Here is a 24,132-nt window from a genome sequence, read left to right on the forward strand (position 1 = left end):
AAACCACAATGTCAGCACCTTTTGATAGCTCAATCAACGAGACTACAACAATTCTCACTCAGCTCGCTTTGGATGACCCTCATCACATAACCTTTTTGTTAATGGCAAAATTATAAAATATATTAACTAACGGGGTTGTTGTTTTTTTTCTAATCTGTTTCGTTGGTATGGAAACTGAGATCTCATGTTATGGAAAATCGAAAGTTTTGGGGCACTGTTTGCGTTTGAGATGCACATTTTTAATTTTTAACGTTGTTTTATGTTACCAGTAATGCATCCCATCATATGTGATATAATATGATAAAGTCATTTGCGAACCAAACACTTTTGGTTTAATTAATTTTATTATATTATTTAATATGATTCGGTTAAAATATTAATTTAATTAATTGAATCAATCGAATTAAGAAATAGAACTTTGACCAATTTAATCTTTTATTTTGGTTTTTGATATATTTATTTGAGAAGAAAAAAAACGTATATATGAAGAAGATAGTAAATATTAGTTTTTTTTTAATTCTTCTCCTTTTTCTGTTTAATCTAGTTGATAGCTTCACATATTTTGTTTCGGGGTAAACATTTCATTTACGGCTTTTTGATCACTGTAGTCTTTATTTAATAATTAATTATCAAATTGACCTTACTTATAGACTATTGCAAAAATTTAACCTTTTCCACAAACATAACACCAATCTGCCCCTGTTTGATCGTTGACAATTAAGATACCCGGGTATCCCCCTCCCTACCCGGGTATATTTCGCGAAATAAATCTGTTCTTACACATGTTGAATTTTTACTCGGGTAAGGCATCCGGATACCCAGGTATGCAGTTATTTACCCGGGTAGGGAGGGGGATACCCGGGTATTTGTCGGCCAGAAACTCCAACATCAATGGGTTTCGGCTATTGTTATGAGTTATAAGTTCCCCCCTCCCCCAAATCTCTCTCCCTTGACATCTTTATTCTGAATCATCATACATGTATTTCATCCCATCATCTCAAAAAGGTTAATCTTGGGAGGACATTGGCATTACACCTCCATATTCCCATTTTTTGCTCAAAAATCCGAACCGAAACCCTAGACCCAATTTTCGTGTGAAAGATGAGTTCCAGTCCAAACATGTTTCCCGTAGTTATTTACTACAATGGGAGGCATTTTGAAGGTCCAAACGGTGTCCAATTTGAAGGAAAAACAAAAACAATGAAAATCAAAGTGGCCACTACATGCAATAAACTGAAGGAGAGAATTCATCAAAAATTGGGGTTAGAAGGCATCCAATCCATTCATCGCATGATAGCCAGGTTAGAGATTGTAGTGGATATGGATACAACATACTACATTGGTAACGATATCAATGATGATGAAGATGTGGAGTTCGTAACAGATGCGTTTGTTGGCTGGAAAGTATTAAAATTGATTGAGATATATGTTGAAGTTGATGTTGGTCAGTCTTCATCTTTACCGGTGCATACAACCACTGCATAGTGTACTGGTCAAGAAGATACAATTGTACGTTCATTTGCACATGCTTAGGTGTTAAGCCAGATAACATTGGGTGAGGATGAAGAGGAGGAGTATGTGGACAACGAAGATGAGGGAGAACCTAAAAGTTATATTCCACAAGGTGATTCATCAGACACTGACGTGGACGCAAATTTTGATGCTGACACGAGCGCTGTAAGCCTGGGTACCCCAGCCAGGTCACCACTTCATGTTGACCCAGTCACTAGTGGTAAGTTATTAAATTTTAATTTGCAATGAACAATTATTATTTGCGGTGGTATTGCTTCAGACAATAATAATGATTCTTTAGATGCAGGGACTAAGGTAGTGCCATTTTGGAATGAAAGCCAACATTATTCATTCATTAATTGGGCGCACCCTAATGACGAGTTGGAGATCCTCTATGGGGATGATGACTTGCACGAAGGTTGGAAGTTAGGAGATTCGTTATTTGTGCAACAGGAATTTGGCTCCAAACCTAAAATGCAACATGCTGTGAAGATACATTGTATGAAGGGGCGCAGGACAGCCATAGTCGAAAAAAGTGACGAGTCCAGATTTGTTATGAAGTGTAAAAACCATGCTGACGTTTGTCCCTGATATATGAGGGCAATCAAGCCTAAGAAGGGAGCTAATTGGGTGGTCCGTAAATGGGGCCAAGACCACACCTGCTGAATCAGGGCCTAGCACAGGATCATAGACAGTTGGATTCAGATGTCATTTGTGCGACTATTATGAGTATGTATTGTACTGTGTACTTAATGAAATTTTCTTTTTGAGAATATTCTAAAGTTGGTTTTTTTTACAGATCTGTTAAAGGAAGATCCATCTTTAAAACCAGTTCTGATACAAGAGAGGATACAACACATATATGGATACAACATAACGTACAGGAAGGCTTGGAAGGCAAAAATGAAGGCCATTGTTAAGTTATATGGTGACCGGGAGAAATCGTATGGATTCTTGCCCAATTAGCTGACGTATATGACGCAGGTGAATGTGGGTTCTGTGTTCAAGCTTTATACGAATCAACGTTTTGACGGACGTCGGGTTTATACGGACAGTGCCATATTTCATAGGATTTTTAGACATTTCACCAATGCATTGAAGTATTCAAATACTGTAAGCCTATAATTCAAATTGAAGACACTCATCTGTATGGGAAGTACAAAGGAACTCTTTTGATTGCAACATCACAAGATGGAGATAGATATCTACTCCCTATGTTTACTCAACACTACCTCCGTATGGACTTAATTTCCATATTTCAACATATTTCAATTAACACTTCCCTAACATAATAATTTCAAGCGGTCGAATCCCTTAGGATTAAACGTCAAATATCCTATTTATTTCTCTACATTAACCATTCCAATTCATTCAAGTGTAAACCATCTACCCCAGTCTTATAACTTCTAATCGAACATAACATATTCCAACTCATACTTAAGCATATTTGTTCTCATTTTTCAATAATCCATCAGGCTCTAAGTCTCTCACCTTAATAAAGTCTATTCGCCAAGTCCACATGTACATAATTGCTTTGCTATACTCCACATATACCTGGAAATTTCACCAATACCATCTCCATATTATAAACTAATCTCAATTATATGTTTATTATTCACAGTACCACAAGTTCGCCTATGCTAATACCGTACATATCATAAATTTGTTTACCACTTTTACTTATAATACAATTTTATAAATTTTATCAAAAGTCAGACAAAATACTTAAGTCTGTTTTCCTTAAGTCCTCTAATCTTCACATTTTACTCACTGCCATCTCTTGTCCATGGAGCAGTCAACACTGCAGCCACAACATAGGGCTAAGGGCTTACAATCGGTGTTCCAGGGTTGCCACGCAGGCTTCTTACGATGACAACGCATGTAACACAAAGGAATGGGTTGATCAATATAACACCCCGTATATATCCGGTAGTGTTATCATTACATCGTATTAAGCTACGCTTAATTAAAAATGCGAAATATTCTTTTTCTTTTCAATTATGACGTCATTATCAATTACCAACTTGATTACTTAATCAATTTCATAAAATATCGCCTGAATGTAAATTGCAATAAGACGTATACTGAAATACCTCAATATATAAATAAATGAGTATTTAAGTCACGACATTACATCACGTAATCCGGACATTATCCTGATACATTAATACAACTCTACTTAAAACAAGACATAACAAGTCTACGTGGCATGGACAATCCCCATGCTCACCAAATCAACAGCATAAACGACAGAGTCTCAACAAGATAATCCAAAGTCATAACATGAAGCTAAAATCAGAAAAGCAGCAAGCATATCCAGCATCCAACATGTCAGCATATAATATCATCAATATCTAACTCAGCTCCGGCCTCTTGCTGCCTGAGGTCTCAACCCCAACATTACCTGATCCTGAAATAAGCATTCCCCAAACGTGGGGTGAGATCTCTAAACCAGAAATCTCAGTAAGACTAGGGGTCCTCAAGGATCTTCCACCCCAAGCTCACTTACATGTGCAATATAAGTTCTAAAAGCATTTATATCAATATTAGTTCCAAAACTATGCAGTGCAACAAATATTCATGCCATGTGTGTTGTGACACCCCGTGTATACTCGGAATATTAACATGACATTGTATTAAGCGGTGCTTAATTAAAAATGCGGAATATTCTTTTTCTTTTCAATTATGATGTCATTATCAATTACCAACTTGATTACTTAATCAATTTCATAAAATATCGCCTGTATGTAAATTGCAATAAGACATCTACTGAAATACCTCAATATATAAATAAAGTGTGTATCTAAATCACGACATTACATCAAGTAATCCGGACAATATCCTGATACATTATTACAACTTCAAAAGACTCAAGACATAATCAAGACATAACAATACTATGTGTCATGGACAATCCCCATGCTCACCAAATAAACATAGTAAACAACAGGTCTCAACGTAAAACTCCATAAACATAACTGAAGCTATAAGCATAAACAGTATGCAAATCCAACATCCAAGCATGACAGCATAATATAATAGCAATCTAACTCAGCTCGGCCTCCTGCCGCCTGAGGTCTCAGCATTACCTGACCCTGAATAAGCATTCCCCAAACGTGGGGTGAGATCTCTAAACTAGAAATCTCAGTAAGACAAGGGGTCCTCAAGGATCTTCCACCCCAAGCTCACTTACATGTGCAATATAAGTTCTAAAAGCATTTATATCATTTTCAGTTCCAAAACTATGTAGTGCAACAGATATCTATGGCATGTGTGTTTATCACTATCTACTGGCCAGAGAAATGTAGGAATATGTCTATTTCCTATATGTAGTACAAGGAACACCGCTTGCACCTCACCCACAGCCTCACCCTCTTGTATGTTCTACATACTCAGGCTTACCGTATAGGTGGAACACCTCCATACATATCAACAAGGCACTAACATACAATAGCTCAACAGCATTTCCAAAACATCAAAAGTATGTAACACAGCATGCATATACCATATCCCCATGGGACATGGTGGAACCACAACATGGCTAAACCGAGGACACGAAAGCTTACCTCTAAGCTAGCTATCCAATGCCACAAGCTCAAAGTCCAATCACAGCAGATCACAATCTGATATGGACCAAATATAAATCAATAATATGTACCACATGCATACAAATTAAAGACAATGCCTTTTCATTACGTTTTCAAGTCTTAAAGCTTCTAACAAAGCCACAAGCCCTTAATCCCATGATTCTGGCTTAGTCCATAAAATACAGAAGTTCAACTTCATCAAACTAGGGTCCACAAACCCCCAATAGCTTACTGTACACACAACACAGCTACTGTTCTGCGAAATCTCAGAATATCCGGATATTCCTCGGGACCATATCCGGATATGCAATATCCGGATATCTCACTGTCCATATCCGGATTTGCAATATCCGGATATCCCAAAACCACATATCCGGATATCCAATATCCGGATATCTGTTCGACAAATATCCGGATATTTCACGACAGAATGCAGTTTCTGCATTTTCGTGAAGATATCCCTTAAAGTTTCCCTTTTTACCGATTTTAAACACCTAATCATGCATTTCTAGGCGTGTTCAACATTACCCAACAACAAGTTATCATCTTTTAGTCATTAGATGCATCAAAGTACCATTTTTAAGCCTTAAAACTCAAGTTAAAGGTTGGTACAACATACCAAGGCTCAAAACTCAGAATGGAGCTGCTCTTGGAGCTCACTAGACACTTCCAAGATTCTGTCTCTCACTGCACACGAAAATGGTGCACCAAGGTGGTTCTTTTACACAACAAGGAGGCTCCTTGAAGCTTCAAAACACCAAGAACAAGATGACTCCTCTCAAACTCAGCCCCCTCACCAGCTCAACACAGTAGCTGGAACCTCAGAAAATGCCCTCCTTTCACTCCCACAAGGATGCTCTCAAGTGTATACAAGCTCAAGGATGAAGAATCAAGAAAAATAGGAAGAAAAGGCCACAAGGCTCTCCAAGAGGAAGAAGACAGCAATGGAACAGTGTATAAGGTGCAAGTCAGCCACCAAGTCACGTAGACAAATCTGAGAGCCTAGGGTTTAGGGCCAAGTGTGTTTATTTATAGTGATTTAACACATAAACGCACAGTATTAACTATAATTGCTACGCTTAGCATTTTAATCCCAAACTTTGGATTATGAAACTACATAATTTTCTAAGATTTATCATATTTTTCTTATAGAGTAAATACCCTTTTTCGTCCTTGGAAATTTTTGTGAAGCATAATTTAGTCCCTCGGTTTAAAAAAGTCACATTTCAGTGTCTGATTTTTGAAAAAAAGGGACACATTTATCCTTCTGTTAAGTGGAAAGTGACGACCCTGTTGACGGACGCCACCTGGAACGTTAAGTGGCTGAGTCACTAACGCCTTGCCCTCGTGGAGAGAAAACGACGTTGTTTAGATAGGCCCCTTGTGTCTAGTTGGATGTTTGGACATGTGACTGTTGCATGAAAGAGTGAGTGACCCAATATAGTCCCTGTCAAATTAGAAACCCTAAATCAGCCTAAGAATAAAAAAACTCCCAAAACATAATTTGTTGAAGATTGAAAATAGTGTCAAGTAGAAGGTGTTTACTGTCTATTTTCTGGTGCGTAGAAGACGATGAGTATGTCATCTGGCTTGGGGGGATGAAGTGGGACTACGTCTTTTGGGTGTCAGATGTTGGTGAGCAAGAACTGAGTATGAATGAAGTGGGACTACGTTCTTGTCACTAACTGATTCTTACTTTCTTGAACAACCTGACGAAATGGAGGTCGAAGGTGCAAGATGTTGGTGAGCAAGAACTGAGTATGAATGTGCAGGAAAGAATGCTGTGATGATTGCAAGTGTTGTAACAATGAAATGTTATGTACGAAATGTAGTTTTTCTTCAATGAAATTTAATGACTTGTTGAGAAGATGCAATGTAGTTCTGTTATTTGGGCTATAAAATGTGTTTATGTGTATAATGCTAACTTCATGCTTCAATACAGTAAATGTCAAATTTGTTGCTGCAAATGGGAATTTGAGAACTGGATATTGGAACGTAATGATTTAAACTAGACCCCAAATTAGTCCCTGGAATTATGTATCGAGGGCCAAATAGGTCCTTGAAAAATGCTATCGGGGCACGTTTTGGTCCCTCACAGTTAAAAATTGGACATGACCTGTTTAGACTAAATTGGACACAAGCTGCAACTTAAAAGCTGCATTTTTTATTCAAAAAAAAAAGCTGCATTTTAAAACCTGCATTTTAATCCATGACACATTGGATTGCAGCATAAGCCAGATTGCAGCAAATGGCAGTACATAATTGAATTCAGCAAATGAACTTGTAGTAAAAAATGCAGCAAAAGAAACTTGTAGTCAATGAAGATATGAGACAGTACAGAGACATAATGCAGCAAAAATTGGACATGAACATATTGCATTGAATTGTGTCCAAACAGCAACGACCAAAACCCAAACATCAACCACCTGCACTGTAGGCAGAATGAAAAAGACTCATACACAAATTCAAAAATAACCATACAGATACATATCGCAGCAAAGAGAAAAAAATGATATAAAAAAGAAACTTGTAGTCATTCATAATGGAACTTGTAGTCAGTTACAATTCAAAACTCTTCCATCATAATTAAAGGCCTGCCAGAAGTTATGGTCCACATAAACCATTGTAAATCATCCTTCAAACTATTCCCCTGTTGTTTTTTTTGCTTCAAAATACTCCCAGACAGAGACATATTGTGATTCAAAATAAAAGCATACACTTCAGTTAAATGTCTTAAATACAAAAAAAAGTGGGGGCACCAAAAATTACAGTCATGAACATTGTTGCCTATACAACAAAAAGTGAACCCCTATACAAAAAAACTGTATCCAGATTTCATTCAAGCTGGTCTTGGTGTCCTAAACCCACGTGTGGCCATGAATTCCATAAGCCTGCTCCTTGTGCCACTGCTTGTTGCATTGACAGTTTCAGTTGACAATTGTTCTGCTGGTGGTGTGGCTGTAGGTGGTGGGCTGTTGGCCCTAATGGCTTCATCAGGTGCCTGGGACTGCCTTGAAGGTCCTCCTTGACTCAGAGGGATCTCCTCTTGATGTGGAGATGCTATGTTGACATTAACTGCATGTGAAGGTGCTTCGTAGTTGGCTTTGAGAACGCCATAATCTCTCTCCAATTGCTTGGTTTTCCATCTAGCTCGACGGTTTTGGAACCAAACAGCTACTTGTCTTGGCTGCAAGCCAAGTTCTTGGGCAAGCTTCACTTTCCTGTCTGGTTCCATCTTGTTTTCTACCTCGAAGTTCTTCTCCAAAGCCTTGACCTGATCCACACTTAGTCGTCGTTTCTTCTCAACGTGATGCCCTGATTCTTCAATACACCCTTCCTCATCCAGTCCTTCCAACATGGATTGGAACTCCCTGCCATACACGTGGTTGTTCCTCAGACTGTGTTCGTCTATGTAAATGCAAATCAGACATAATATTTAGTTAGTATAACAGGTGATGTCTCTTAAAACACTACACAACTGCCAATGTCTTATTGTAGCAAGGTCAGAAACCACTTCCAATTTTCCTTGGTCTCACTGTCAACAACTGCAAAAGCAATGACATAAAAGCTCTTGTTTGCATCCTGTCCCACTGCACTCAATAGCTGTCCCCCATAGTAACCTTTCAAGAAACATCCATCCAGTCCAATCAATGGTCTACAACCAGCTTTGAATCATTTCTTGCAGGCATCAAGGCAGACATACAGTTTGTTAAAAATTGGTGGGCTGTTAGGGACTGGTTGTGGAATTACTTGCATCTGGCAAGTGGAGCCAGGGTTGCTCCTCAAAAGCTCAGCTAGGTAGTCCCTTAGCTTTCCATACTGTTCCTTCTCACTTCCTTCTATGTTTTGTTTGGCCTTGTGTAGTGCCTTCCCTAATTTCTTCAGATGAACATGGACCTTGTACTCTTCCTTTAAATGGTCATAAGCCTCAGCTCTTGTCATATTGGGCTGTGTGACCAGCCTTTTCTCCAACTTTGCAGCAACCCAATCCCTGGTGGCCCTTTTATTTTTGAAAATTCTGCAGCAGGTATGGTTGTCATTGAATGTCTTGACTTGGAAACAATTGAATTTGTTGCTCCAAGAACAATATATCATACACTCACAGTCAGCATTTGAGCACTTGGCTCTTGATCTTACCTTGTCATTCTTAAGCCATACAAACTGCCTCCCAAGACTTATATTGTAGTCTTTGACACCTTGTTTAAAGTGCTCCAAACTGGCAAACTCCATTCCAAGCTCGAGCTGTACTAAACCAAAGGGCTGGTCCTCATTAAACTTAGGAAACACTTCCCTTTCAACCTCCTCATCCCCACTTGAAGGTGGAGTCTTCAATTCTTCAGAATTGTAACCATAGCCTTGATCTTCAAATGACATATTCTGCTCATCCTCAGAATTGTTAACTGTCTTTTTTCCTTCTTTCCTTTCACCTTCTTTTTCAATGCAATAATTGGTTCATCATCTGTATCGTCTTCAACACCCGGTGGCGGAGGCTTATAAGGCTCGTCTTCTACACTGTCATATGAATCACTTGACAATCTATTGCCCTCCCCCTCTTCATATTCATCATTGAGAGTCATATGGGAGTCAGACAAACTGTCAACTGAATCACCTAATACCCCCTCCTCATCAGCACTTTCAGGAGGGGTTGGATCTGCAGCCCCACCCAAAATCTCAGGAATTGCAATGGGAACAAAATATATGTCTATTTTGTTCCCATTACTTAAGGCAGCCTTGACCATTTGCAAAATATCAGAATCTTTTTCAAGAAGATGCAACCCAACCTCTAAATCACTCTCACCAGGCCCCAACCACCACATCCGCCTACATTTGTGGTAACCATACCCCTTGAACAGAGCTTCAAGGTCACGAAGGTTTACATAGTCTCCATCCATTTCTGGTAAATCATCCACTCTCCCATACACATAATTCAGCTTCCCATCATCATTCCTAACCAACACATCCCATGATGATATCTCATGACTATATACTGATCCATCTGCATATAAAACAGAACATAATCATTTTTTACACTACCATCATATTAATTTACAATATCATACAAGTAATCACTACTTAACAATATGGCTTTAGGGCTTTTTTAATGGCTGCATAAAACTAATTCCACGACACTGTCATAAATAAATTTGGGGCTTTTTTGGTAATCATTACACACACCAACTTAAAATAACAAATGGGGGACCACATGCAACAAGTTCCAAAAAGATTCAACCAAAGGGGACCACATTAAAAAAAACCCTAACTTTGTCATTCCTTAACCACACATGGGGGACCACATTAAGCAAAAACACCATTTTAAATACGAAAGAGGGACCGCAGATAATAAACAAAGAAACGAATTTCACGTACTTTGCATGACAGTAACCAGAGTCACAACCGTTTAACGATCTCTTCAACCTAAACCACACTACTTCCACAAGCTTCCAACTGCAGAAGCCACGTACAGCAACAAACCACCGTGGGTCACCAACCTTCACCGCAACTGAAGCTCACGAGCTGAGGAAATGGGGGAGGAAATGCCGGGTATGGACGACTTGTGTGACTGTGTCAACTGAGTCAACAACAGGTGTAGATCAACTCACATGCCATTCCTCAAACGACGTCGTTCCCTTTCTGAAATACCTGATACAACCTTCCAATGTAAAACGACGTCGTTCCTTTTCTCTCCACGTGGGCAGGGCGTTAGTGACTCAGCCACTTAACGTTCCAGGTGGCGTCCGTCAACAGGGCCGTCACTTTCCACTTAACAGAAGGATAAACGTGTCCCTTTGTTTCAAAAATCAGACACTGAAATGTGACTTTTTTAAACCGAGGGACTAAATTGTGCTTCGCAAAAATTTCCAGGGACTAAAAAGGGTATTCACTCTTTCTTATATTTTTCTGAGCACCTTTCCGGTACGCGCTTTTCAAAGCCAGTACCGGTTTCTAGCACCAGTTCTCATTATTTGGACTTGAAACCCGTTTTACAAGTCCTACATATTATTCTAGTAATTATCATGCACTTACTTTAATTTTTCGGGATACTTTTTCAATACGCATTTATACCGACTAGCAGAACCGGTATCTGCACTTTTCTTCCGAAAAGCGACTTTCAGCATTCTAACCCACTTATTATGATTATTAAGCCTCATAAATAATTATTAGGGTCAGTTATGGAATCATTTCCTAATTTTGCATAATTAATTAATTAAATACCTTAATTATCGGTGCGGGTTCTTACATGTGTCAATACTATTCTACTGGCCAGAGAAATGTAGGAATACGTCTATTACCCACACGTAGTACAAGGAACACCGCTTGCACCTCACCCACAGCGTCACCATCTTGTATGTACCACATACTCAGGCTTACCGTATAGGTGGAACACAACATGCATATCATAAAGGCACTAGCATATAACAGCTCAATAACATTTCTAAAACATCAAAAGCATGTAACACAGCATGCATATAACCATACCCCCATGGGACATGGTAGAACCACAAGATGGCTAAACCGAGGACACGAAAGCTTACCTTGCAAGCTCATTATCCAATGCTAAGAGTTCTCACAGCTCAATTGCAACACACAGCAGATCACAATCTGATTTAGGACTAGCAAGTGTATCAACATACATAGCTCAAAAGCATTAACATAAAGACTACGTTATCCTTTAACGATTTACGTCTTAAGGCTTCCAACAAAGCCACAAGCCCTTAATCACATGATTCTGACTTAGTTCATTAATTACAGAAGTTCAACTTCATCATTCTAGGGTTCACAAACCCCCAATAGCCTACTGTACACACAGCACAACTACTGTTCTTCGAAATCCCAGAATATCCGGATATTCCTCGGGGCATATCCAGATATCCAATATCCGGATATCTCTCTGGAAATATCTGGATATCAATATCCGGATACCCATATCTGGATATCAATATCCGGATATTTCACGGGAAAATATCTGGATATTTCGCGACAGAATGCAGTTTCTGCATGTCGCGAAGATATCCATCCAAGATTGAGTTTTTACTGATTTCAGACACTTAAGCATGCATTTCTAAGTGTGTTAAGCATTACCTCAAGTTATGTTATCATCTTTTAACCATTACATGCATCAAGGTTCCATTTTTAAGCATAAAAACTCAAGTTCAAAGGTGATGAAGCTTACTCAAGCTTAAACTCAGCAAAAGGATGCTCTTGGAGCTCCCAAATCAGGTGCTAAGGTATTGTCCCTCAAGGTGCACGAAAATAGAAACACAAAGGTTGGTTCTTTAACACCAAAGGTCACCACTTGGACATCCAAAAACCAAGACAAGGCTTCTCTCAAAACCAACAAGTCAGCAAACAAACCTCCCTCACACTGACTCCAAAACTCAGAAACAAAACCACCAACACACTCCCAAGGATGATCCTCACTCATACCAAGTGTTTAGGAGAAGAATTTGTGAAGGAAAATGGCCACAAGCTCAAGAAATGATGAAGGGAAGGCAATGGAACAATAGCTAACACTCAGCCACCAAGTGAGTCACGTAGAGAATTCGGGTCCTAGGGTTTTGTGCTCATAATGGGAGTATTTATAGCCAAAATTCACTTAAGCACACAATATTAACTTTAATTGCTACGCTTAGCATTTTAATCTCAAACTTTGTATTCATAACCTACTAATTTTACAAGAATTATCATATTTTTATTATATTTTTCAGAGCACCTTTCCGGTACGCGCTTTTCATAGCCAGTATCAGTTTCTGGCACCAGTATCAGTTTCTGACACCAGTTCTCATTATATTTACTTGAAACTCGTTTTACAAATCCTATATATTATTATAGTAATTATCATGCACTTATTATAATTTTCCGGGATACTTTTTTGGTACTCATTTATACCGACTAGCAGAATCGGTATCTGCACTTTTCTTCCGAAAAGCGACTTTCAACATTCTTAATCACTTATCATAATTACTAAAGCCTCTTAATAAATATTAGGGTCAATTATGGAATTATTTCTTAATTTAACATAATTAATCAGTTAAATTCTTTATTTAACAGTGCGGGTTCTTACAATCAGACCCACACTAAGGAATCACATATGCAGGAATCGATAAGAATCTACATACAACTATGCAACACATAACACAGCTATACACTATCAGAGTTCCCTAACAAAACTGCTCTGATACCATAAAATGTAACAGCCCGTTGTACCTCGGTATTGTTAACATTAATTATGATATTAAGCGCAGTTACAATCACAGCAATTCATTTATAATAATGCAAATAATTTTTTTCCGTTAATACGCGAGTATTTAAAACAATAAAAAACGTAATAATTAATAGCTGTGACCATAACTGTAAACTCTTGCGGAATAATTTTTTAAACTATTTTTATAACTTATTTTAGTTACTACAAGTCACTAAGGGGTTTCCATAAACCCACTTAGCTAATTTCTCGATTTTACGTTTTCCACTCATCCAAACATGGTTCGGTTATTATTTTTCTACGGACACACCGCACAAAACCAGTCCTTCCTATTTAGCTATCTTTTTTCCTTACTTAAATACCTTTCCAATGAACCATCACACGAGTCATTTCGATCTCGTTTGCTCCAGATATCGCCGTTTGAAGTTGGACAAGCAAAACTGCCAACCAACCCCAAGATAGCTCCAAACATCATTCACTCCACAAATTACTGCAGAAAAACCACTCACTCAATTGCTCTCAAATTTTTATACCATATACTAGACACCTCAAGCTTCGATTTGACATATCATACACTTAATTTGACCGAGAAATGAAGCAGGAATAAAATTCTGAAAAACTGCCAGAAACAGCCCCTGCATAGGTGCATTCTGGACAATGCGTGTTCACAGGTTTCTACAGAGCTGCGTGCAACCCAGAAATTCTTCATATTTTAGCAAAATGTAGAGGACATCTCAAGATTTAAAATGACGTATGGAACGTCCCTATCGGACCTCTGTGGAGGGAGATATGCTCTTCTAAAGTTCGCCTAAATTCAGCCAATTCTACAGAAATTTCGCCAGAGTTTCCTTTGTTTTTACAAAAATCTCCAATTTGCAAATGTGATCTAAGGCCTCAAATGTACCTAATAACCAATGGGTGGCACACACAAGAACCAACAATGTCTTGGGGCAGTTACAACCCAACTCAGTTTATAGTTATTACACAATCTATATCATACTGCTCACTTGATTAATGCTTAATACGTTTCAATCATCCAAGTCCATTTACATGCATTTTCTAGGCATTCACATATCCATAATCCTAAAATAGGCCTAAAGCCCTTCCATCATATTACATTAAGTATCCAAGTGCAATTGCAACATATTACAACTTACGATTCCCTGACTTTAAATTACAACTTGAAACATGAACTTTAATTTACAACTTGAAACATGAACTTCAAATGACGTATACAACTAACTAGACTAAGACAAAATGACATGAACAAATATGACTATGAAACTCATCCTACATACATATGGAATGTTCATGCCCTAAGTTTAGCCTAGGCCAAATGGCCATCAAAATGTAAAAAGTGCAAGTCATCCAATGACTCATCCTACGGGCTTCTTGCCCGCCCCTCCCGTACCACTGCTACCTCCTGAAATAAAGCTCCCAAGACGGGGTGAGATATACGAATATATCTCAGTAACCCAGAGGTTCTGGAGAAAACTTCGCCCAATGGCTCACTTCGATGCTATAAATAATATAAAATAACCTCTTTTCAAAACGGGATAAAACAAGGGATTTAGAGAAACTGGAGAATATAGGAATACAAAATACGACGAAGCTGGAATGATAGCTACCAATACCACGCAACGCCCTGCCTAATGGCTTGGCATATAAGCCTACGGGTCTCATCCAAGGCGTGTTCCAAGAACCACTAACCAAGGTACCCCTCCCATCCGCATACACCTGAGACTTCCTAGTGTGCTCATATCCGGATCACACACCACGTCCCTGGGTCAACTGGAACTCCCTCTCGGAGACCTATCCAGTGGAAGTCCGAAATGTCCGAAGGCAAAAACTGTCTATTGGCCAGAGACTCGGTACATATGTACCCTCATAAATACTCAATGCATGCACATGTAATTCTATATTACTCATATACGTTTCCTACCATCACCCTCAACGGGCATGGTGGAACACACAAGGGGATCAAGCCCCAGTACCAAGAGGTTACCTCAATGAGCCTCTTCACTTAGCTCCACAGAATATACTCTCCGAGCTCACTACTCAATAGAATGCCTACACAGAGGACATTCTCAATTACTTAAAACTCGTATGAATACATGCAATTATCAATTATACAACATGATTCCAATCATTTACCTCACTCCCACTTGGTCCAGGACCAAGGGCAATCCACTGACTCAATGTTCGGGGTTCAATCGACGTACGACAACCTACAATAACCATGTACGAATCGTCAGTACACGACAATTCTATCAAAACGCGAAAAACGTCAAAACCCCCCTACACCCTTGTAGGTTCGACCAAACATGTGTATTTTTTAGATTTATTTTTCTAAATTTTCTTCTCATTTTAATAGGCATCCTTAGGTTACCAAAATGCCATATTAGGTGCCACTTTTCATTTTATATCATCCTAACCTCATTTTGCCCAATTATTTCCTTCTAGGGACAATACACAATTCAATACACTCCATTATTTTTCCATTGCTTTTCAAAGCTTCCAACCATCACACTATACGTTCGGTCACAAGGCCTAAATTGTTACCCAATGTGTTTCAATCACACTTAATCAACTTCATGGTTACACAACCTTTCTTAACCCCAATACAATTCTCATTTACTTTACATTATCACTTAGCATCACGTTCCCCTAATCGTTCCCTCTAAGCCGAAAATACATATCAAGGGGACAAGGTTTTCCACTCAATTCATATGCATTATACACTCATTTTACCTTATTATTAATGATTCAAGACATCCATAACTCATTTACACCGTTCCTCAACACCTTGTTTTACAAGAACTCCTAGTTCATCCATCAAAATTTGTCTAAGTTACCAAACTTTATCATAATAATCTTTATTGGTTCAATCATCATCATTCACCATTGTGAGCATTAAATTCCAAAGGGACACTACCATTACATGCCTCCAACTATTTCAATCAACTCACGCATATTCAAGATTTATACCCATTTTCAATCCATTATCAAATCAAGTCAAGAGTTGGGGTACTTACCACAATTGATCTCCAAGGACTCCTAAGATGTGTTTTCAAGCATCAAAGCAAGTCAAGCCGCCTCCAATGGCCCACCAAAGCTTCAAAAATGTCACTTTCTTAAGGAAGGATCTCTTCACACAGTACTCCCCACTTGAAAATAAGGTTAGCAATGTGTTCCTCTCGAGATTTTAATCAAGTTTGGCTTTGGAATCGTTCGATTTCGTTGAGTGTAGCTTGAGTTATGAATTTCTCAAATTTTAACTATTTTCTTCAATGGTGGAAGGGCGCTGCGGGTTTTGAAGGAGAAAGTGAGGAATATGATGCACTCTCACTATTTATCATGGGCCCTAATATTCCACTTAAGTGAGGTAGGCCCCACAAGTGCCACCTCATTTAAACTCACTCAAACACACCATTAATCTTCAATTAACTCTTAAATCATCCAATTAATTTATGTTCTAATCATCAAATCATCATTTTAACATTCACCAAAGTGATTTAATAACTACCCTCAATATTATTTTTGGATTTCTGATAACTTTTTCCAAACTACGTTTTTCTCCCAAAAATAACTATATGACGATCCTAACCTAGGAACGTCGTTCCCCCTTTGAGAACAACCTACTGAATATTGTTCCCACCATGGGAACGTCCTGTTGAATGTCGTTCCCACTCCATGAACAACCACTATTCATCTATTTTTTTTTCAAAAGTGTCTATCCACTCCAAATTTCGTTCTGAATCCATTTTCATCATTAGTTTCATCAAATCAAACGTAATTTTATCATCTCACAGACTAAGATTAGGTGTTTTGGTCATGAATTCATGCTTTTCACTAATTCTGCCCTTTAATCCATATTTTAATATTTAATTTAAAAATGCGAGGTGTTATATATACCTACAACATAATTCATATTTATCCCTATATATATATATATATATATATATATATATATATATATATATATATATATATATGTGGAGATGTTATTCTACCTACCATTTTTTCTGCTTATCTTTGCCTATCACTCTTCAACACCCGTTAGATCAGAATCTCAACTACATGTATAATTTCTCTCTCCTATTGAGATTCTGATAACGATGTTGGAGAGTGATAGGCAAAAGTAGGCAAACTCCTTTTGAGATTATGATCTAACGATGTTGGAGAGTGATAGGTAAAAGTAGGCAAAAAAAAAATGATAGGTAAAATAACATATCTCATATATATATATATATATATATATATATATATATATATATATATATATATATATATATATAGGGCAATGCTAGTCTTCTGCAACTGAAAAATTTTCCTATCTTCTACTCATACATCGAAACATGTGCTATTTCTTTTTTTTTCTTTTCTTTTCTATTGGGTCCCACTTGAAGTTATGTATATAGAAGATAACAAATTTTTTTCTGTCACATGAAAATACATTTTCCCATATATATATATATATATATATATATATATCATCATGATAATGAATTAGGACATTTTTATGGACCGATTTTCTTATCTTTCCTTGAATTACTTCATATCTAATTTTACTTGTTTTTCTCTCTCCTACAAAGAGTCGGTTTGCATTGACTTATCAAAAAAGTTTTTTTTATGACTTTCTTATTTTAAAAGTACTTTTTATAAAAGCTGCGGCTGCGGCTATTTAGATTTTTTAAAAAATATTTTATTTTTGAAAAAAATATTTAGCTTTTGACTTTTGCTTTTTTGAGAAGCAAAAATTTTTAGCTTCCTAAAAAAGCAGGCATCCAAAAAGATTTTTTTTTAGAAGTATTTTTTTTTCTTAAAACAAAAAAGCTTTTGAAGAAAAAAAAAGCCTATCACTCAAATTCCCAACTTTTTCCATAACAACTTCTAAATAGTAATTTTTTTTTTTCATATTTTATATTTACATATCTAAATTATAATTAAACCACCAAACAATGCCTTATTCCCCGAATGGACCCAGAAAATGTTTCCCAGAGCTTGAAAGTCACATACGATCGTTTCAATATAAATACCTAGCAGTGGCATTAGACAACCCGCGAGCGCTACTATATAGCTCGGACACAAATCGGATCTTGTTTGTTAGACTCAATCCCTTCGTTTTCATTTTGATTCTCTTAAAATCTGTTAGCCATGGGAGACTTCAACAACGATCCTCTCATGCGCAACCAAAACGCCGCAGTTCAGGCCCGCACCAAAGCTCAGAATCGCGCCAACGTCCTTCAGCTCAAGCTGGTTCCTCTCGAATCCAGATTCACTCCCTTTACTATTGATTCCACTATTCACTTGCCCTATTTTTTTTTATTTATATCAACATTTTTTTTATTTTTTTTTACCATAGTTAGGGTTTATCAATAGTCTCTGCTCGTAACCCTAGATCGTAGATTCTATTCGCGACAATGTTATGGTGTGATTTTCTCTGTTCCGAAAGCTTGGTAGTTTCTTTTTACTGATAATTTCATTTATCTGTGATGTGATGCAGATTGGACAGAGTCACCCTACTGGTCTTACAGCGAACCTGTTGAAGCTATTTGAGCCTAGGCCTCCATTGGAGTATAAGCCACCTCCCGAGAAAAGAAAATGTCCACCACTAACAGGTTTTTTATGATTGTTTCTGTTCGGATTCGCATTGATTTTATGCTCTTATTATTATTATTATTATTGATTAATGATGATTATTGATTATATATATGCATATATGCCTTTCTTTTTTCAAGGGATGGGGCAATTCGTGAGTAAGTTTGCTGAGCCTGGTGATCCTGAATATGCTCCTCCTGTACCAGTTGCTGAAACTCCTGTAATGTTCGGTTCTTTTCAGTTTGTTTTTAAATTTATATAAACAAGTGATTGTTATAATGTTTAGTGGACTGACGTAACTGCTATTTACTGAATATCTATTCCTTTTCATAGAGCTAATATGTAGCTAATAAAAGTTGTAAAGTAGTTTAAATGTCATATCCCTTGCACCAAAAAGTAGAGAGTTTTATTATATGTGTATGATGTTGATTCTTTTTGGTGAACTCAGACACAAAAAAGAGCAAGAATTCACAAGTTAAGACTAGAGAAGGGAGCAGCGAAGGCTGCTGAGGAGCTTGAGAAATGTGATGACTCCTATATTTTTTGTGGCTTTGTTAATTTTTATGGATTTGTGTTCTGAGTGCTATTTTTATATCTGCTTCAATGTAGATGATCCACAGAATGACCCAAATATATCAGGAGATCCATACAAGACATTGTTTGTGGCCAGACTTGTAAGTTATATTTTTCAATACCGTATCTGTGTGGCACATTTGAGTAGTATATTGCTTGTTATATCTCAATGGTTCCTATATTTTAACAGAGCTATGAGACCACTGAGAGCCGAATCAAAAGGGAGTTTGAGTCATATGGTGCAATCAAACGGGTAGGTATTTTGAATATCCCCAAAGGGGTTCGGTAAGAGTATCATATATGTTAGGTTCTAAATTTCTTGTATTTTACTTCTATTTGACATCTTGACAAGCTATGAACCTTCAAAATATATTTTCAAATTCTATAATTTCTATTTTCATATATTAATTATGAAGAACAAAATACTAGCTTATTATTCAATAATATAGACATTTTTTAACCTTTTTTCTTCAGTGGCTGAATAAACTGCTTCTTGTAATTTAAGTTGTTCTCATGATCAAAGCAGTAAAGCTTGTTGTGAAGTTAGTCAGTTATGCATATTTTTTATCACACTGTGTCCAAAGGTTCAAGGGTATAAATTATACATCTTCCTGATATAATTTGTCATTGTTGAGTGGCTTTGAAATGGTTACAACTGCATTTGGTTGTGTCGTGCCACCAATTTATTGTTGATGACTTTTTAATTATTGGTCTCTTTAGTTAATTTCAACTTGGTTTCGCTGTAATTTTACGTGGATAGGAGATCTTGGGGCTGTGGTTCTCTAGGAATTATTTTAGTAGCAAGTATAGCATCTCAATACACATCCCTTGTAATGGTTGATCATCTTATACTGCAAATGGTAAATGATTCTCAAATTTCAATCAAACTCGATTCCCATTCAAGTGCTTCCTCCTGCATGGTATTTTAGTTGAGCAGAGCAATGATGCGAAATTGTGCCTTTGGCCTTGTTTCCAAGCAAGAAAAGGAGACTGACAACTTCTGTTCTTTTCCTGCACTGGGTAAAATATGTCGGGAGTATTGCAATCTCTTCCTCTTCTGTTTGAATTCTTAGTTAGCCTACTTTTGCTGTTGCTAAAAATTTATTTTTGGCTTTAAAGGCTATCAAAACCAAATCAGCCGTTGAGAAGATGTCATGGTATTTTCTATGTCATGGTATTTTCTATATTACCCATAGTTGTTTTCATTTTATCAATTAAAAAACAATCCCTGGTAAGGGGGCGCTAGTCAACATCTGGTTAATTGGGCCCAAATACATCAGTTTTTCTGCAACTTTTGCTGGTGGTGATGCATCTCGCGATGGGAGCTGTGTGATTTAAAGGTGAGCACGGCTAATTAGGCATAGTGCCTGTCTGCCGTGCCATTTAGGATTATAGTATTAGTATTTTATTTTGATTGTGTTTTAATGATTCTGAGGTGAGAGGGCATCTTTTATATAATTTTCTATAGAGATGAAGACCAGAATGTTCTCTTCTGACTATTCTTTCTCTTTCTAATAACTTTGATTTAGGTTCGATTGGTTACCGACAGTGTGACAAATAAGCCCAAGGGTTATGCATTCATTGAATACCTGCACACAAGAGACATGAAAGGTTTGTAGTGGTTTAATGTGATTTTTCTGGTTATTACTTTATGTACAACTTTTTAGTCACTTGTTTTTTTGCTGTTAATTATGCAGCTGCTTATAAACAAGCTGATGGTCGGAAAATTGAGGGTAGAAGGGTGCTCGTGGATGTTGAACGTGGGAGGACTGTTCCTAATTGGCGACCTCGTCGACTAGGTGGTGGGCTTGGTACTACTAGAGTGGGGGGTGAAGAAGTTAATCAGCGACATTCTGGGAGGTAAATGCTCTAAATGCAATTTTTTTTTTTAATAGAACTTCATTTATTGCTTAGTGCAAACCCATGAGCTTTTCTAAATAGCCTTAAGTAGAATAGAAATTAAAGTGAAAACAATGTTAATTGTTATGACATTATTCTATAATAGGTATGAGGTGCTTCATATCTTTTTAGGTATAAATTTATAGGTGTTGTATTTGATGGAGATATTTGCTACAATAAAATCCTCACTGGTGGACCCAGGGATTCTATGATTCTTCTGTAGTATGGAAATCTGTGAACTTTTCTCAACATCCTTATGGAAATTGGACCTTTGGCTAAATGTTATGCTCATCTTTTGGATAAATCTTACACCTACCCTCTCCCCACCTTAACCATCCATAGAAGTAAAAACTCTCTCAGAAATAAGAATCTTTTTTGCATCATGGACTAATTCGCATTTAAAATTTCTTGTTGATTGTTGAATTGGTCTGCTCAACTTGCATCACACTGATTGTTGCGACTTATGAGCACCTTAGAGGCCTAGATTACAAATTACCTTACCTAGTCTTGTTGAATCTGTCTGGATGATTTGTTGGATGCTTCCTCTGTTCTTACTGAAGGGGAATTTTGACATGCCTTAATTATTCAGGGAGCAACAGCAGTCAGGACCTTCTCGTTCTGAAGAACCCAGAGTGCGGGAGGATCGACATGGTGATCGGTAAGAATTTCAATATGTTTCTGCTTCAATTTGAACTAGTTAATTGATTCTGGTACTCAAAAAATGGCTGCTGATCATACAATAATTTATTGACAATAGAGGGGACTAAGATTTCCCTGCATTAATCTTTATGAAATTGAGGATGTAAAACAAAGTTCCTTCATCTAATGTTTTATAAGTCATTTACTTTGACTGCTATTGGCTGAGTTCATTTTAGGGACAGAGAAAAGTCCCGTGAAAGAGGTAAGGACAGAGATAGAGAACAAGAGCTGTCACGTGAACGCTCTAGTGATAGGGTCAGGGATCGTGATCATAGAGAGGACAGGCACCACAGAGACAGGGATAGGAATAGGGAAAGAGAGAGAGATCGGGGACGTGATCGAGACAGAGCACGTGATCGTGGTCGGGAGAAGGAGAGGGATCGTGATCGTGATCGAGATAGGGATCGGGACCGAGACCGGGAACATGATCGTTATCGTGAAAGGGATAGGGATTATGAAGTTGGGGAGACTGATCGGGGACACTCACATGATAGGGAGACTGATTATGATCATGTTGAATCTAAAAATGAGAAGGAACATCATGGTGAAAGAGAGCGTGACCTTGAACCTGAGGATGATCGAGGGTGGTACAACCAACCCGTGCATGGACATAGGCATGCAGATCTTGACCATGATCCTGATCACTATGAGCATCATCGAGGACAAGGACGGGGACAGTATGATGATGGAGATGAACACGGGGAGCATTACAATCAATATCCTGATCATGATAGGATGGAAGATGACTACCACACTGAACGGGCAACGTCTGAATCACGTGAAAAGGAGAAAAATCGTGATATGGACCGTGATTATCATCACTCAAAGAGGCCCCATTCTCGGGAGTATGATTACTAGTAATTTCAGCATAATACTTCTCAACTTTACCGGTAAGGTTATTGGTTTATATTTCAGTATTCTGTTAGGTTATGGTTAATTCTTGGTATAAATCTGGCTATAATTTCTCGATTGGTTCTTAGTAGCTATTAATGGATTCAGGCATGGAGTGACTGATCAAAGCTCAACGAAAGAACTTATTGCTGCTGCTATCCATTTTTACTTGTTGATTTTCATGTTGGTTTTGAAAGTGTTACCGCTGCAGCTTTGGTGTACTCAGTTTCTCAATAAGGACGTGGACTGCTAATATTGGTACTTATTGTAGATTTTGTTTTCTCGAGACATTTTAAGAAACAAATTTTTCTTTTTTCAGCTTTTGTGGGAACATTTGTTTGGATTTTAAGTTATTGTTGGTCTGTTGATGTGCTTGGAACTACATTTGAGTTTATTGTGTGTTGCAACATTAGTGTCAGCAGACTAGAGAGCCCTTGCGTCTATTAGACGTTGAGTAGTCATGGTTTATGTTCCAGTTATTAGTTATTAATTATACGCGGACTGTTTATTTGCTTTAACTTGAAAATGAGAAAACAAAATAATTGATCGAGTTACCAACTAAAAATTTCAAGATTTGCCGCACGATTCCTGCGTTTGCGTAGGTACCAATTTTTGGCTTGCTGATTTCCCAGCAATTTGCAATTTTATTTGATATTTGTTCTGAGATGGATATCTGGTAGTGTTATCCTTGCTTAAAAGCATGATGTATTTTTAATTCAAAGTCTGCCTCAGTCCATAAGAATCGGTGCGTTGGTGGGAGGTGCTGGAAAGGAAAAAGGCTATAGTATGTTTTGGGTCCATATAAATATAGGGAAATGTTTTTCTCATGTTGCATGAAACATTGTCTCATGTAACACAAAAAAGTGAGTGAGATTCACTTTTTATTTCTCTTTCCTCATTTTAGTGGATTCCATTCATTTTTTTGTGTTGAATGAGACAAATTATCTATGCAACATGAGAAAAACATTTATCATAAATATATTAAATTTTGGTTTAGTCTTTTAAAATTTGAGTTTTGGTTTATGTCTTCTATTTTTTCAAATTGATCAATATTGGTCTTTATCGCCATTATATGTCCGTTAAGTGTTTGACATGTTATATAGATTATCAGTTCATCTTTGAGTGAAACCTCAACATTTAATTGATTTACGACACCGATAGATACAGAAA

General features: G+C 37.4%; 1 protein-coding gene across 1 annotated transcript; it reads left to right on the forward strand.

Annotated features, from left to right (window-relative positions):
• The first annotated feature begins 18,330 nt into the window (after positions 1–18,330).
• Positions 18,331–23,456, forward strand: LOC133297111 (U1 small nuclear ribonucleoprotein 70 kDa-like). The gene is made up of 11 exons (XM_061496177.1): positions 18,331–18,558; positions 18,806–18,920; positions 19,041–19,120; positions 19,349–19,424; positions 19,510–19,574; positions 19,664–19,726; positions 21,003–21,084; positions 21,171–21,333; positions 21,962–22,030; positions 22,248–22,961; positions 23,071–23,456. The coding sequence occupies exons 1-10, from the start codon at positions 18,457–18,459 to the stop codon at positions 22,927–22,929; spliced, it is 1,497 nt and encodes a 498-aa protein (XP_061352161.1). The 5' UTR covers positions 18,331–18,456; the 3' UTR covers positions 22,930–22,961; positions 23,071–23,456.
• The last annotated feature ends 676 nt before the right edge of the window (positions 23,457–24,132 follow it).

This window comes from Gastrolobium bilobum, unplaced genomic scaffold (assembly GCF_033153095.1).
Source record: "Gastrolobium bilobum isolate Gb01-03AN ecotype WA unplaced genomic scaffold, APGP_CSIRO_Gbil_v1 utg44018, whole genome shotgun sequence".
Lineage (NCBI taxonomy): Eukaryota > Viridiplantae > Streptophyta > Magnoliopsida > Fabales > Fabaceae > Gastrolobium > Gastrolobium bilobum.